Source organism: Tupaia chinensis, unplaced genomic scaffold (genome assembly GCF_000334495.1).
Source record: "Tupaia chinensis unplaced genomic scaffold, TupChi_1.0 Scaffold139072_1, whole genome shotgun sequence".
Lineage (NCBI taxonomy): Eukaryota > Metazoa > Chordata > Mammalia > Scandentia > Tupaiidae > Tupaia > Tupaia belangeri.
In genome coordinates, this window is record NW_006198962.1 from 1,424,359 (window position 1) to 1,440,720 (window position 16,362).

Sequence of the window (16,362 nt, forward strand, 5' to 3'; positions counted from 1 at the left end):
AAGTGCTCACGGTGCCCTTCCTATAGAGAAGTATCTGCCTGTGGAACCAGGACGATGCTTCTGCGTCTGAAAGAGAAATGCTAAAGATGTGAGAGGAGTGTGCCCTCTGCATCACAGATGTCACCCCCTGTGAAAAGGATGGGAAAGGATGCCACTTCCTCTCTCAGTGGCTCTGTTTTACCACTGACATGTTGTGTATTTTGTTTTCATTATGACAGAAGGAGCTCATCAGTTTGAGAGAGAAAAGAGAAAGAACCTCCAATGGGGCCTGGTCATGTAATAATCCTTTTTCTCCATTTCTACATCCCACTGGGATTTGGGACATATGTGCACACCTGCTCATCGCTTTTCAAGCTGCCCACTGAGATTCCAGTGGTTGAGCCCTGTGGGGTTTGGCTCCCACTGCACACCACTTAACCACGGCACAGCCGGCCAGCCCAGTGTATGGGTTTGGACTAGATAATTTCTGTGATGTTCAACCCTAGACTGGAGACTCTGCTGTTATCACAGAATGCCTGCACTACTGTGGTTGGGATGTGAACCCTCTAGGCAGACTCGGTATTCCAACCCCAAAGATGAATCTTCTACAATAAAAACCCTGTTTCTGGTGGTCCCAGAGTCTCCCCTGCCATTGTGGATCAGTGATATCCCAAACATAGCTGAGTGGCCACTCCACTGGTCAGGAGAGGCACCAAGACAGAGCCAGGATACAGCAGAAAGGAACAACATCAGGTGCCATCAGATTCCCACGAATGTGATGGAAATACATCAGCTCCTTTATTCCCAGAGCTGCTGGATGAGGCCTCCCATAGTCAGAGGGTCAGGAAGGCTCCTAGCGGTCTTGCCTATAGTCCACGACTTCCTTCTCAGTCTTGGCGAAGGGGTTGCAGGGTTTCACTGTTGTGACCATTCGGGACAGTGGTGCCTGGTGACGGAACCGGTCAACTTTCATTTCTCTCCGTAAGACGCTACAACATGATGGAGAAAGAAAAAAAAAAATCAGCACATAAAATAAACATAAAAACACACAATTTCAACTATTGTCCACTGAATGACTACATGTATGGGAGAGAGAGGAGAGTGAGAGGTAGGAGAAAAGGAGGGAGTAGAGAAAGAGAGGAGAGATAGGAGGGAGGACAGAGGAGAGAGGAGGGAGAGAGAAGAGAAAGAGGAGAGAGGAAGGAGGAGAGAGGGGAGAGAGGAGAGAAGAGAAATAGCAGGGAGAGGAGAGATGGAGAGGTGAGAGAAAAAGGAGAGGGGAAATAGCACAGAGAGGAGGAAAGGAGAAAGGGAGGAGAGTGCACACAGCAGCCTGGGGTGGGCACCGTGTGCAGCCTCCTTTGCTGCCTTACACCATCACGTCCCCTGCAACTCAGGAGACTCGACTGTGCCTAGAGTTACAGGCACGGGAAGGGGGCGAGAGTACAGAGAGGGCACAGCTACTGCCTGAACCTGCAAGGATAGCAGGGCACTGGTTGGGAAGGACATCCAGGGGAAAGGTGGGAGGCAGGGCCTGGGGAGAGGCCTGTGGTGGGACACAGCCCCCTCTACTCTCACCCCACAGAACTTAGTTTGCTGCTCTATCCAGTGGGAATAAGTTCACCCTGCCACATTCATTGAGAGGATTAAGATAAAGAAATTAACAGTGAGAGACCAGCAGTTAGCGTAATGGCTATGTCACTGGACTCCCACATAGTTGACTGCGGTTCACGTCCTGGACCCGGTGGCTTAAACTCACGCCGGGTGCATGTGCGTGCGTGCCCAAGATCCTGAGAGGAGAATGGAGGAGAAAGGATTGTGGCATGGCCATCCCCCCTGGGGGCGTGATTTCTCGCTTTCTATCTCTCTGTCTCTGTCTGTCTGGCAAGCGCACGTGCCCTATAGCAAAAACTTATCAAAAAAAAAAAAAGAAAGAAAGAAAGAAAGAAATTAACAGTGAAAATGTAGAGTATGAGGCAAAGGCTGTTTAATCCCCTTGGGTACTGGAATTTCCAATTTCCAAATGTCTTATTTACCCACAGGTGGGGTCCTCAGTCAGTGGGCCCCATGCCAACTCTTAGGAGCAACCCCAAGAGCCCATGGCCTATAGGAATGAGGTTGTGTTTGCTGCTATTTGATTCCTGTACACACATGTGAGGCTGTTCTGTAGCAGCAAGTTACACAGATAGTGTGGAAAATTACCTCACAGAGCCACTAACTCTAAAATGTCCTTGCTTTCATGTATATGTATATGTATGTATATAAGGGAATTTGAAGTGTTCATAGAAAATGTATATGAGAAAACTATGCATGATGACCAGTAGATAGCATGGTGGTTAAGGCTCTGGACTCCCACATGGCTGACCATAGTTTAAGACCTGGACCTGGTGGCTTGAAACTCACATCAGGAGTATGTGAGTGCATGCCCAAAATCTCAAGAGGAGAATGAAGGAGGAGGGATAGTGGCATGGCCTTCCCCCTGGGGAGTGATTTCTCACTTTCTCTCTGTCTCTCCAGTGAGTGCATACTCCCTAGAACAAAAAACAGAATGAAAAAAAAATCACACATGAATTTCCATTTTTCCCCTAGATAAACTTCTACTTTAATTTTATTTTTCCATGAACTCTTTGAATTGTGTGTATGTGTGTGTGCGTGTATATATATAGTGGGAACTGCTATTGCGGGTGAACTCCAGTTTCTGTGGCAGTGACATCATTCCGGTGTGAGAGGCTGGAGCGACAATGAACTGCAAAGGAACTAGGCATTGGAAAGCCTTTGAGCCCATTTCCCGACTGACTCACGAACTTGGCGATTCACAACATCCTGCTTATTCACCTCCAATACCACCCCCCATCTCCTTACTTTGAGTCTTCCCTCTCTATTCTGCCTCCCATCCTAATATTAACACTCAGGGACTGTCGGGGGCTGTCCACCTTGCTCAAAATGTGGTGTGGGGACCACATGGCCATTGACCCTTTGCATCAGCATTCGAGACCTCAACAATTTTAAAAGCCCAATCACACTGCAGCTAATCATCCACAGACTCAGGCATATACACTGCCGGCCTTGCAAGAAGTTCCAGTGGACCTCTCTTTTTGTCCCCTCTTTAGCCTGTGAGGGGCAGGCTCGTGGATTTTATTTGGCTGGTGGTGTCAGACTCCAGAGGGTAGAGGCTAAGGAGAGAGCAGGCTGGAGGGAGTGCAGGCAGGGAGTGAGGGGAGAGGCTGCTCGCTGCTTTCTAAAGAGGTTTAGAGGGAAAGGAAGGGGAGGAGAGGAGCAGAGTGACCTCTGAAGGGAACCGGGGAAGACTCTCCTGGTACGTCCAGGGCTCAGAGTGAGGGATGGGCCTCATATTAAGATCTTCCTGGGAGGAAGGAGAAGAGCCATGATGACAATGGAGATTTAGAGGAGAGAGGAAGAGGACCCTGAAACAGGGAAAATGGAGAGGTCACTGTGGTGGCCTAGAAGCAGTGGAGGAAGCCATCTGTGGACACTGACACAGGACAGGGAAGGACAAGGGTGGCCATGGCAATGGTGTAGAGGCTCTTTCTAAGGAGGGGTGGGTGCCGAGGGGCACAAGAGTGCAGTGGAGCTCATGCTCCTCATGCTCAGGGTTCCAGGGCATGCCATGGGTGGACAGCTTCTTAGAAACAATGGGAAAAAATACAGTACATCAGGTAGACCCAGTCAGGAGGAAGTTATCTCACTACACTCTCATACTCACCTGACAGAGACCTAGGCTTACACTGTCACTGGAAATTTTCAGGGGGAAAAATATGTACGTGTGTGTGTGTGTGTGTATATATATTTGTGACTGGATATGTGTGTATATATATGTATATGCGTATGTGTGTATATACAGCATTTGTGTATATATATATATAAGCATTTGAGTTATTATAACTAAGATGCTTTCAGATTTGAGTTACAATGAGCAATAATGTGCTGCTTGTCATTAGCAGCTTCAAATAAAGGAATCCTCAACAACTTTCCAACATCACCTGTTTTAAAATTTTTATTTAACTAAGGTTTTTGCCCTAGGGCATATGTGCTAGTCAGAGCCAGAGAGAATGTCCTGCTAAGGGGTGCTTTCTCCCTCTTTCTCCCTGTCTCTTTCTCTCTCACTCTCTCTCCATCTCTCACTGGTGAGAGCACAAGCCCGCTGGTAAGTAAAACAGTCTTTCTGCTCAGATGGCCTAGCGATTCTAGACAATCATTAAAGCAGAAATGTAGATGCGGTGATGAAGCCCTCCATCCACAGGCACCGGTGCTGCCATCCTGGCCCAGCAAGGCCACACACACAGGCCTGTGGACCTCCAGGGCCATCTATACCTGGTGGCGAGGGATCACCCAGTCAGTGGAGTGCCTGAGTGTTGTGAGCGTGTCGTCAATCGGCTCTCTTGTTGGCCCCTCGCTCCCTGAGCACATGAGCTCCTCGCACACCAGGTCACTGGCTGTGAATTACCGAGCGCAGTGAGCATTTGTCCAGGTGAAGAGACACAGAAGCAGCCAACAAATGGGCACGTGAATGAGACCAACATGCCTGGGGCTGTTCACTGCAGCAACATCCATATGCAGCTGCTGCCTTTCGGAAAGTTAGGTTCTTCAGTGTCCTCCACCTGAGACTCACTCCTGCAGAGGCCTCCTTGACCACCGAGCGCAGCAAGCCTGTCCCCAGGCACTCCCTACGTGCTTGGCCGGGCTTCTTCCCAAGTCGTTTCTCTACTGTACTAGCAAAAGTCCAGAGAGCGGGATCATTTCTGTTCCACCCTGAATGTCAGTACCTCGAATGGTGCCTGGACAGGAGTGGATGCTCCATAACTGATAAGTCAGTGGTTATCTATCTAGAGAATGTGGTCTAGGAGAATAGTCCTGCCGAAACAGCTTATTCATTTGCACTGGGCCTGCCTCCAGGCCAGGTTCAGACTTTATTTACATTTTTAAACTGTGACATCTTTTTGGAAAGACCGGAACTTCCATCTAGTGCTTTCAGATTTGAGTTACAATGAGCAATAATGTGCTGCTTATCACTAACGGCTTCAAATAAAGAAATCCTCGACAACTTTCCAACATCACCTACTTTTAATTTTTTATTTAATTAAGGTTTTTGCCCTAGGGCATATGTGCTTGTCAGAGACAGACGGACAGAGAGAGAGAGTGATAAATCACCCCCCTGGGAGGAGGGCTACCTTGCAATCCCTTCTCCTCCATTCTCCTCTCAGGATTTTGGGCATGCAGGTACATGCCCCCAGCATGATTTTTAAACTTCTTGATCTGGGACTTGCACCATGATTGGGTATTTGGGAGTCCAGCGTCTTAACCACCACCCCACCTGCTGGCCCACAACATCACTCATTTTTAATTTGCAAAATGGTATTTAAAATATATATATGTGGCTTTCAACATCATTTTGTTTTTTATGAAAAAATGTACTTATTCTCAAGAAGTAAACGTGTGTCACAAGTATGTTATGAATCCTGGTAGCACGCCTCCCTCCCCCACCAATAGGCCTTAAATAGCTCAGTGGGCTCCTTTAGCAATACCAATGTTAACTTTCTCCCTCTTCTCCCCAAGGATATGTGCATTCACTGGAGACAGACAGAGAGGAAGAGGGAGAAATCACCATCCAAATGGGGCATGATCACTTCACAACATCTTCTCCTCTCTTTCTCCATCCTTTCAAGATTTTAGGCATGCATACACATGTGCCTAGTGTGCTTTTCAAGCTTACATGGCCAGGATTTGAACTGCGCAGTTGGCCATGTGGGATCTGGTTCCCTTAACCGCTAGGCAATTGGGCTGGCCCAATATTTACATGAATCTACATCTGGTTAAGAGTCAAAAAGAAAATATGTGCAAAGTCTAATAAAGTCCTCCTCAGGAAAATCACCTCTTCTCTCTTTTGGGTATTTGACACCTCATTTTTTTTTAACAATGGAAATGTTCTCTTAGTATTTAATTTTTCTTTAAGAGAATAACCATGATTTGGACATCTGCCCTAAAGTAGTAAACTGAGTAGCAGGATTCATACTTACCTGTACAGCTCTGAATCTGGTGACGGGCTTGTGGATGGGACCCTGGAGTTGGCCGGGTGCGTGGCTGTGAAATGAACCTTGCCCGTGTATCCTGGAATATTGGCAGCACTAAAGTGAGGAGTGAAAGGAGGCAGAAGAGAGGAAATTAAAAAAAAAAAATTGCGAACCAAGGGAACTAGCACCCAAATACAAAAATACTAGAGAAGGCAAACAAGCATTCAAAAGAAAGATTTTTTTTTTTTTATGGTGGATATTTTGCCATAAGGAGTGTGAGTTCACCAGAGAGAGAGGGAAAATGAGAAATCACTCCCAGAGGGGGATGGTCATGCTGCAACTCCTTCATTTTTTCAGAATTTTATACAAGCATGCATTTGGACCTGGTGTGTTTTTCAAGCAACCAGGTTCAGGACTTGAACCGTGAAGTCAGCTAGGTGGGATCCAGTACCTTAACCATCACGCCACCTGCTGGCCCCAGAAGATTTAAATAGGCAGTTTGGAGGCATGTGAAGAATAACTAATACTTTGCCATTGGAGCATACGGCAGGCTCTGCACAGATGATCCCTAGGAAGTGGGTAAGTAGAGTTACAGGCTCAGGCCCCGTGTGAAGCTCAGTCCTCTGTGCTGAGGAGGACACAGTGCCTCAACTGCAAGGAGCCATGGAACAGAAGACTTGGTCGTATTTCAAGGAGCAAGAACACACCCTCTCAGATCACGAGGCTCCGTCAAATGCCACGCCATCCGTAAGGAATCATATCTGTGCTACAGCTCATCTTGCTGTGCTGGCTCCAGAGAGTGAGTCAGAAATGCCACCATCGTGTGGGGCCCCAAGAGGAAAGGGCCAGATGTGAGTTTTCAGCTTCTGCTCTGCTCAGTGGTTAGCACTTTCCATTCCTGGGGCCTGCCTTTGAGATTGGGCCATCCCTGTGGTATGGTTCCCTTCTCAAAATTGATGCAGATGAAATACTGCACGGCCGCCACAACCACTCCTCTGTCAAAGGTGGAGGACCCACTCCTCTGTGAGATCTCGGTTATAGTGACAGCCTTTCCACACATTCAGTGACAAAGAATGCCTCTCAGGAACCATTTATCTCAGGACACATTTTTGCAATGTGGACCTTAAAGGAGGTTGCTCCCTAGAGAGGTAGTTGACAAGGCAGACAGAGGAGAAAAGTTAGTGAAATGAGTTTGGGCTCAAGGGTTAGTCCGAAGATTCCAACCCCAGGACTCTCCTCATCAGTTCTGGAATCTGGACTTGGGACGTGAACTCTTGGAGCTTTGTTGCCTCAGTGGGTGATGAAACCAACCTGAAGAACTTGGGTAAGAGACAAGTGGAAAAACCAGTAGCAATTCATATTGCCATTTCTTGATGTCCTTTGTGGGTTAATATCAAAATGCTAGGGACAATATTATGTATCAGGAAAGGAACTGGATTAATCAATCCCATCACTCTCCTGCAGGTTTTAATTCAGTGAGTCCATCAGTGAGGGCTGATTGGCTTGCTGGCAGTAAAACTGGGGATGCCCTGTCAGTAACAAAGTGAAGGTAAATTGCAGCAGAGGCAGCACTAGAATAAACCATAGAAACTAAAAGACTTTGTGGGGCTAGTAAAATAAGACAGCTGAAGAGTGGGGGAAGCCCACCGCATGGAGGGGCAGTCTTCAGTTCCAAGTTCACCTCTGCACCCTAACTGTGACAGTGTACTGCAGCCAGGGCTCTCTGGGCCTCTGCTCCGTCAGGCGAAGTAAATACACAGCAGTGCTAGCATCTTAGGAGCACTCTGGGGATTAAGGTCATTAAATTAGTGTGAGAGCATGCAGCAAATTCCTAGCACTTAATAAACACTCAACTAAGTTGAGTTGAACTACAAGCTTCAAAGACATAAAACAGTTACAAAATAGGGGCCTCAGAGGTGGCAAGTGCCAAGTTTGTCCAGTGCAAATACGGAGTCTGTTTTAGAGTTGGCATTGTCAGGTTTGCCGGAGGGACCTGGATGTGTGAATCAAAGCTGCCAAATTTAAGGCTGCGTCCTTCAGGATTTCTTGGAGTTTCCTTGAAGAATTCTAGCTGTAAATTAGGAAGGTAATGAAGCAAAAGTATTCATGTGTGTGTCTCTCCCCCAAGCGTCATCAAAGCCGCCATGCATGCTGCAGAGGAAATCCCCTTCAAATGCATGAGAGTTTTTTTCCACTGCCTTTTCCACACCTGCAGACTTAAGATGCCTCTGAAGTCAGAGCTGTCCATCAGAGCAGTTCGGAGTCAGAAAGACGCACATGGCGTTTTGCCAGCCGCTTGGATGGCTTGATGTGAAACAGTGCGTGCCTCGGTGGCATGCAGGTCATTGCTGCTAAGCAGGATCATATGTTGCATGATATGATATGCCACCATTTTATGTGACATCATTAATAAGAACACGCTGTGAAATCTGAGGCTGATTTGCTGCTCAGCCCTGAGAATAAATTCAGTTGCATAATAAACTGCTAAATATTTGAAAATGAAAGTCCTCGCCCATGCAGCTTCTAAATCTGCTCCACTTCACCCTTGCATGCAGGGAATCAGAAGGGCGATTTTGCCTCTTCCGTGTGACACACTGACCTGATATCAAGAAGAGAATGTCCTCTGGGGGACACTTAGATTGCTGCTGAGAGGCTGTATTCTTTTTTTCAGCTGAAGGGAACAGAGCTATTAAAGATGCTAATATATATATAAGGTGTGAAATGGATTTTCAGATTGCAGGTCCAGAGCACTCCTGCTTCCCATTTGAGGAAAGCAGAAAGAAGCAGGACCCCATTTAAAAATGAGAAGTCTTCATTTTTATCTTGGATCATAGTTCCCAGTCCTTTAAGTACCTCTTGCACCCTGCTTCCCAGAGAAGCCTGGATTTTGGTACTCAGTCGGTACATTTGAATGCCTGACTCCCCACATTTTACAACTAATTGTTTTACTCAATAAAGCAGAGTACAATACTAATGCAATAATTCGCAAACATAAAGAAGTTGAGTAAATCAGTTAGAAAAAGGAAGCACATGTGGTGTATACTAAAAGCTAAATCGAAAATGAGAAAATTGTGGGGGAAACCATGGTGTATGTGGACAACATGGAGAGTGCGTGTGGATAAAATGGAGGCGTGCACACGGCCTGGGCGGGCAGTGTGGGCATCGCTGTTACTCACGGAGAGCGGGTGGCATTCTGAGCATTTTTGTAAATGTTTCATGAGAATTGACTCTTTAATTCTCGCCATGACCCTGGGTCATAGGTCCTATTATCATCCATTTTACAGACGAAGGAACTGAGGCAAGGTCTAAGTTATGTGCCCAGAACCAAGCAAGCTGACAAGGGGCAGAATTGAACCCCCCGCTCAGAGGCATGGGTGTGAACGATGATCTGACTGGACCAGATGGGAAGGAACTTTGCATTGCTCTCAGCCCAGCCAGGAGAGCCTTGTTAGGTGGGAGAGGGCGTATTTATGCCAGGTGTGGATGGAAGCATGCGCCCTAGTCAAGGGGGCCATCTTTTATTTAGAGTTATTCCACATCAGATGAACTTCTAAGCAATAATCAAGCAGGTTTGGATCCTGGTAACTTCATATTAATTAGTAAAAATTTTAAATGCACATCTAGAACATTTTCAACAGAAACAAGTATGTTTGCAAATACGTAGAAGAGGCTATGGGGCAGTGAACCACCGCAGCATAAAATATATGGGCAGTTCAACACACACTTCTAAAACACACTGGCAGGACCGTGCTGACTGTGAGCTACATGAAGCAGTGCTCCGTGTTGAAGATCAGCATGCATGCAGCCTTGATTTGATTATGACCCAACATAGGCATGCTTTGGGAAACCACACGGCACCCTACAAAGACGTAGCTCAGATTTAGGCAGACTGGAAATCACAATTTTAAAAAATGCACTTCTGGGGACCAGGAGATGGCATAATGGGTACATTGCTGGATTGCCATGGAGTCAGCCGTGGTTTGAGTCCTGGCCCCAGAGGCTTAAAACTCACTCTGGGTGTGTATGTGTGCATGCCTAAAATCCCAAGAGGAGAATGAAGGAGAAGGGATTGCAGCATCGTCATCCCCCTGGGGATGATTTCTCACTCTCTGTCTCTCTGCCTCTCTCTTTCTCTCCAAGAGCACAGGCGCCCTATGGCAAATACCTCTCTCTCTCTCTCTAAAAAAAAAAAAAAAAGAATGAAAGAAAGAACAGTATCTGGAGGTTTAAAGGACTCAAGTGGGTCAAGACCATAGATGCAAAGCAAGAGAGAAGAGCACAAGCCAGACATGTCTGACTCCAGGCTGCCCAGGCTGCCCTCCCCAGGCCTGTGACCTCGGACCTGAGCCGCCATCACCATGAGCTTCCCACACTCAGACAACTGACCTCCCTGCTGATATGCTGAGGGCGAGGTGACGCAGGTCAAGCTAGTGTAGCTAGTGCCCAGCTCACAGAGCAGAGTCAGTGCAGGGGCGCAGCAGGTGTTTGGGGAATGGAGCAGTGGGAAAGGTGGGGAGACGGTGGGAGAGGGAGGAAAAACTGAGGGGTCCAGGCTGGGGAGGGTCAGCCCAGGGGACTAGGAGAAGGGAGAAGCTACAGAAACCTGAGCGGTGCCAACCAGAGAGGAAAGATGGGAGGCCCATTGTGAGTTGTTATCTGCCTGATTTCATTGTTCAGTGAGCAAATAAGAAAGACTAGAATCATTTTGAAAAGACGTTTGGTCATCGGACTGTGTTTCTCTGAGTGTCTTACGATGTGGCCCCGAGATATTTTTCAGCAGTTATAGTTTTATTGTTATTGTCATCATCGTCTAGTGGATATATTTCGCCCTCTCTGTTTTAGTCTTAACATCTTTTATTTAGAAGGATCTAGAAATAATACAATGCACAGCTAATATGTTACGGTTGAGGCTGAAGCCCCAGGAGTGGAGTCAGTTCCGGCCAGAGGTGGGAGGCAGGTCTGATGTGTGTTAAGGGCCAGGACTGCCCTCATATTAGGAGGCCCCTTCTCTGGACTCGTCTTCACATACAAGAAACCAATGGCATTTCTTCTGATTTTGGCCTTCTCATCGGCAAAATGGGGACAGGACTGGTTCTTACATCTTTAGCCTCATCACACTATTTGAAAACCAAATGAGGGAGCAGATGTGAAAGCGCTTTGAAAAGGCAGAAGTGTTGGGCTGTTGTGAGGAAGTACTATTCATAGAATTATTCTTTAACCTGTGTTGTGGTGAGATTTTTTTTTTCCACTCCGTTTTTTTTTTTTAAAGGCTGCAATACTGCCCACTGACCAGCAGGGCGGCTGCCTTTTCCCACTTCAGACTTTATCAAGGGATGGCCTGAAGGGCTCTTTTTGGACAATTCCTCTTTATTTGCAGATCCTTCCTACAAGAAATCATTGAAGTTAAAAAGCCCAGTAAATACGAAACCAAGGGACTTCGTGAGACAAAACATTACAATTTAGGGGAGGACAGAAAAGACTGCCCTGTGTAGGAAAGCAAGCACAGGGTGAGTGCAACCCTGCACCTCTGAGGTCTGAAGGCCCTGACTCTCAGCCAGGTCCCTGCAGCCTGCTAGGTGACCTGGGCTGTGTCTCAGCTGGCCCTGCTCCCTTCTTCACTGCAAAGACAAGGTTGAGATGTGCATATATAAGATCTGGGTAGCCCCAGGCTTGGAGCCATGAAAGAGAAAAAGGCACATTGAGCAACTCTCTGTTTTCTTAGGAAAGGGGAGGATGAGAGGTTCAGGATGCTGGCCTGGCAGGGCTCTGCCTTTAAGCATCATTTAGTTTCATGCCTTGGGCTGCTGACTCATGACTGCAAAGTGGGTGAAACAATATGGGAACTATCAAATAATTACCAAAAGGGACTGAGCTCGCCTTCAGCCCTCAGCCCTATTCACTGAGCTCTTCAAATAATAGGGCACTTCTATGAAAGAGGAGAAGAAAACAGTTGGATTTGACAAAAAGCAAGGGGTGATCATGTCAGTCTAAGCTTTGCTGCTGGACACAGGTTATAAGTGGGAGTGAATTAGTGTCATTTTAAAAAAATTCTGAACAGTCATCCAGATCCATTAAATAATTCATCTTTGTTGTAGAAATGCAAAAAAGTGGGACCAGCAGTTCATGTAATGGCTGTATTGCTGGACTCCCATGTAGTCAACTGTGGTTCGAGTCCTGGACCCGGTGGCTTAAACTCACACCGGGTGCGTGTGCGTCCATGCCCAAGATCTCAAGGGGAGAATGGAGAAGGGACTGCGGTTTGGCCATCTCCCCTGGGGGGTAATTTCTCACTTTCTGTCTCTCTGTCTCTGTCTTTCTGGCATATGCATGTGCCCTAAAGCAAAAACCTCTCAAAACAAAACAAAACAAAACAAGCTATTTAGTGATCCTGTGCATCAATAATTCCTGTTGAACCCAAAGGTTATTTCAAATTCTCCTAGATCCTCAACTAGTCTTAACTTGTAAGTTAGGAACTACAGTGAAAACTATATGAGTTTATTGTGTTCTTAAATCTGAGTGACTTTAGAAAACTGGGCATACCTATCAAATTGGAAAAATTTTTAGTGAGAAAACTCAAGAAATAAATTCTGTTTTTTATTTATTTATTTTTATTGGCAGAGTGTGTGTACTTGGTAGACAGAGAGAGAGAAGAGACAGAGAGACAAAGTACCCCCCTCTTGCATAGCACATGGTCACACACACATGGTCCCCTTTCCTCTGTTCCTCCCTCCCATCAGAGTTTTGGACATGCACTCACATGTACCTGGTGTGTTTTTAAGCCACCAAACCACTGGGTCTGGAACCTGAACCACAGTAGGCCAGGTGGAATACAGCTCCCTTGACCACTGTACTAGAGGACCAGCCTGATAATTCCATTTCAGGAGTTCTGTTTTACACAGATTTATGCATAACTATGCAAAAAAAATAGAGAGATGTTTTCCTATATCATTTACAAGAGGAAAAATACTTTAGTCAGAGCTTGGACTAAATAACCTTGATATAGCCTTACAATGCGGCCATTAAAAATATTTTTTCTGGTAAAGAATTATATATTTAATTTAATTCATTCATTTATTGTTATTATTATTATTAAGTTGTTATAGGGCACATGTGTTCACCAGAGAGAGACAGAGAGAAAGTGAGAAAGCAAGCCACAAGGTCCAGGACTTGAACTATGGTTGGCTATGTGGGAGTCCAGTGCTTTAACCACCACGCCACCTGCTGACCCTAAAAAGACTTTAATGTGGGAAAATGTCCTTTGCACATACATCACACTCACATATGCATGCACACATGATACATGTGCTGACATTCACAGATGCTTGGAATAAATAGAAATCAAATTGTCAATATTGAGGTTAAAAGTAGATGGGACGATTTCCTTTCTATACATTTAAAAATACTCGAACTATTTTTATAATGGACACATATGGAATAAAAGAAATGTTGAATAACCTCAATGCAAGCATTGAATGTGAACATTAACAGTGACCATAAACACTGGCTTCATTGTACACTCACATACACTTTCAGAACACGACTTAGTAGTAGGTTTAAGAATGTTTATGTATTTTGACTCTAATCCATTTTGCAGAGTCTCCCTTAAGCCACAAAAGATTCAGGTAAAAAGTGTTTGAGAGTATTATTTATTGTAGCAAAAAAAAAAAAAAGGTAAACTATTTGCATATGTCTCCTTAATGAACAGGTCAACTGCAGTTCATCTACACAAATAGAAATTAGAATGAGTTCATGAAGACATATTCGCATGATTATGCCATAACGTGAAGGTGGTAAAAATGTCACATGTTGTGTGATACATGCACTTTATACAAGGCGGCTTCAAAAAATTTGTGGAGGGACCAGCAGATGTCATAATGGTTATGTCACTGGATCCCACGTAGTTGACTGAGGTTTGAGTCCCAGACCTAGCGGCTTAAAACTCATGTGTACTTCCATGCCCAAGATCCCCGGAGGAGAATGGAAGAGAAGGGATTGTAGCATGGCCATATCCCCCCTGAGGCGGGGGGAGTTATTTCTCATTTTCTGTCTCTCTGTCTGTCCGGTGAGTGCATGTGCCCTATAGCAAAAATCTCTCCCAAAAAACTAAAAAGTTCATGGAAAACAGAATTAAAGTATAAGTCTACTTGGTGTAAATAAAATGAGATCCATGCATAGCTTTTTCATGATAAGTATTTCCCATGAAGTTTCTGAAGACTCCTTGTATAAACACAAACAAAATAAGATTAAAAATACATACAACAAGCCAACAAGTAGAATGGAGGTCAAGGCTCCACGTTGTCAGCTGTGTGGTTCGAGTCCTCGCCCTTATAGCTTGAAAATCATGCCAGGTGTGTGTGTGTGTGTGCTCAAAATCCTGCGAGGAAAACAGGGGAGAGGAAGAGGGACTGTGAGGTGGCCAGTTGCCCTAGGGGATTTCTCGCCTCCTCTTTCTCTCTTTCACTGTCTCTCTCTGGCAAGTGCACGTGCCCTATAGCAGAAACAAAACAAACATAACAACACATGTGATAGATTGAAATATGCCAAAATGTTAACGATAGTTACAGATTTTTAAGGTTTACTTATTTCTCTCTTCTATGAGCGAGTGAGAAAGCCCTCCACAACACGGTCTTGATCCCTCCATCCCCCATCTTCTCCTGGCCGTCAGCCAGCCCTGAATCAAAGGCACTGCGCTCTGGCACACTCAGGAGCGTCTCCTGGCTTGAACTGGGAACCTTCCCATGTGGGATTGTTTCACAAAGCATCACTCTCTGGCCCCCTGATAAAAGTTAAGTTTTTGTGTAAGACTTCAGTTTTAGTTCGTTATCTTTTTCTGTGCTTTTTTCCTGTAATCAGATTGAGTTCTGCGATGAAAATAACAAACTATTTGTGTATGATCACCACAAATATTAAAAACAAAACAAAACAAAACAAAAAACTGGGCACATCAGATGACTTGGAGATCGGAAAATAAAAAATAAAAATTAGGGAAACTAATGAGGGCAATGTTTTAAGCCTTTCCCCATGGGGAAATGGGTGATTCCCAGGATGGAACATGCAAACTCAGGTATCAGGTAGGCTCAGCTTCAACTGCAGGGGAAGAGGGGACAGCCAGTCATGATTAATACTGTCAATCATGAGGAAAACCCTGGAGATACTATCATAAAGATATTTCTCTTTAAGACATTTTAAGATGAGAAAATTCAGGAAGAGTCATGTTTGCGTTTGGGTAGGATGACGCAGAATTCCCCACCTGGCACAACGTAAGCGTGTGTGTTTCTGGGTCTCAGACTCTATGCAGAGGACAGCATGTTGTGGGTATAGTGTGCTTTGCTCTGAGCTCAGTCAGGTGTTGTGAAACTGCGTAATGTTCTGTTTGGACGGCCCTATATATGTAGGAAAACGGTATAGCAAATCAAGACAAGAAGGAGCACAGAGCCTAATGAGGACTACTTCTGGACTGGGAAAGAGGAGTCCAGAGAAGAGGTCTGTCTCAGTGAGGGGCATATGGGTGGTTTAAACATTTTTAGTAAAATTCTACTTCTTAATCCAGGCAAGGGATTCTCAGGCACTTATTTGATAGTATTTTCTATGTTACATATAACATTATATTTTTGCATATATGAGTAATTCATAATACAAATGGAAAAACATCTCTTTACAAAAGTTAAGGTTGTTTGAAATCGAAAACTAATCAGAAGGAAAAAAAACTTTGCAACCTCAGATGCCCTCTAGTGGCCAAATAAAATAAGTGCAATTAATGTCTAACTCAAGATCTGCTCTTAACTTCACTTTCTAACAAACAGAAATAAACAGCAAAATGAAGTAGAATGACAGATTTTTACATTTAAATTCATATTACATTGTATGTTTTTACATTACATTTAAAAAATTCTGGCAGGCTGCTCTTCATTCTTTTTTGAAGAATGACCCCAAAGAATGTCTTAAATCTTTAGAAAGAAAGTTTCCTACAGTATTTCAAATACAAATATATATTTCCAAAGAGAAAAATGTTTTTTTGATTGATTAATATTTAAAAACTGGTCTTATCTCCATATTTTCCTTTAAAGTTTTTAAAATTACTATGCTAGTAGCAAATGCTTTCTTGCCGAAATTATAGACATATCAAACCGTGTGATGCTTTCCTCAGAACTCAGCACAACACAGTAGACTTTATATCCTGCATGTGAAAGTGATTTCTCCCCATAAATGCAAGTTTGTTTATTTCCTTTATTTCTGATAGAGCTCATGTATTCAGGACGGAGAGAGCAAGCACACCCTCCATAGGTTCTGGTCACACTGCAATCTCCGTCATCCAGCCCCCCAGCCTATCAGATCTTGGGCACCTCCCCATGCA

The 16,362-nt window shown here is 44.8% G+C and overlaps 1 protein-coding gene across 2 annotated transcripts in view; it reads right to left on the reverse strand.

Annotated features, from left to right (window-relative positions):
• Positions 1-751: 751 nt before the first annotated feature.
• Positions 752-16,362, reverse strand: part of SPMIP7 (sperm microtubule inner protein 7) — a 47,077-nt gene continuing 31,466 nt past the window's right edge. For both annotated transcript variants that reach the window (XM_006161805.2, XM_006161806.1), the window contains exons 8-9: positions 6,015-6,122; positions 752-968 (exon numbers count right to left, since the gene is read on the reverse strand). In XM_006161805.2, the coding sequence (XP_006161867.1) occupies positions 833-968; positions 6,015-6,122 (244 nt within the window). In that variant the 3' untranslated portion in view covers positions 752-832. The remainder of the gene's footprint in view (positions 969-6,014; positions 6,123-16,362) is intronic.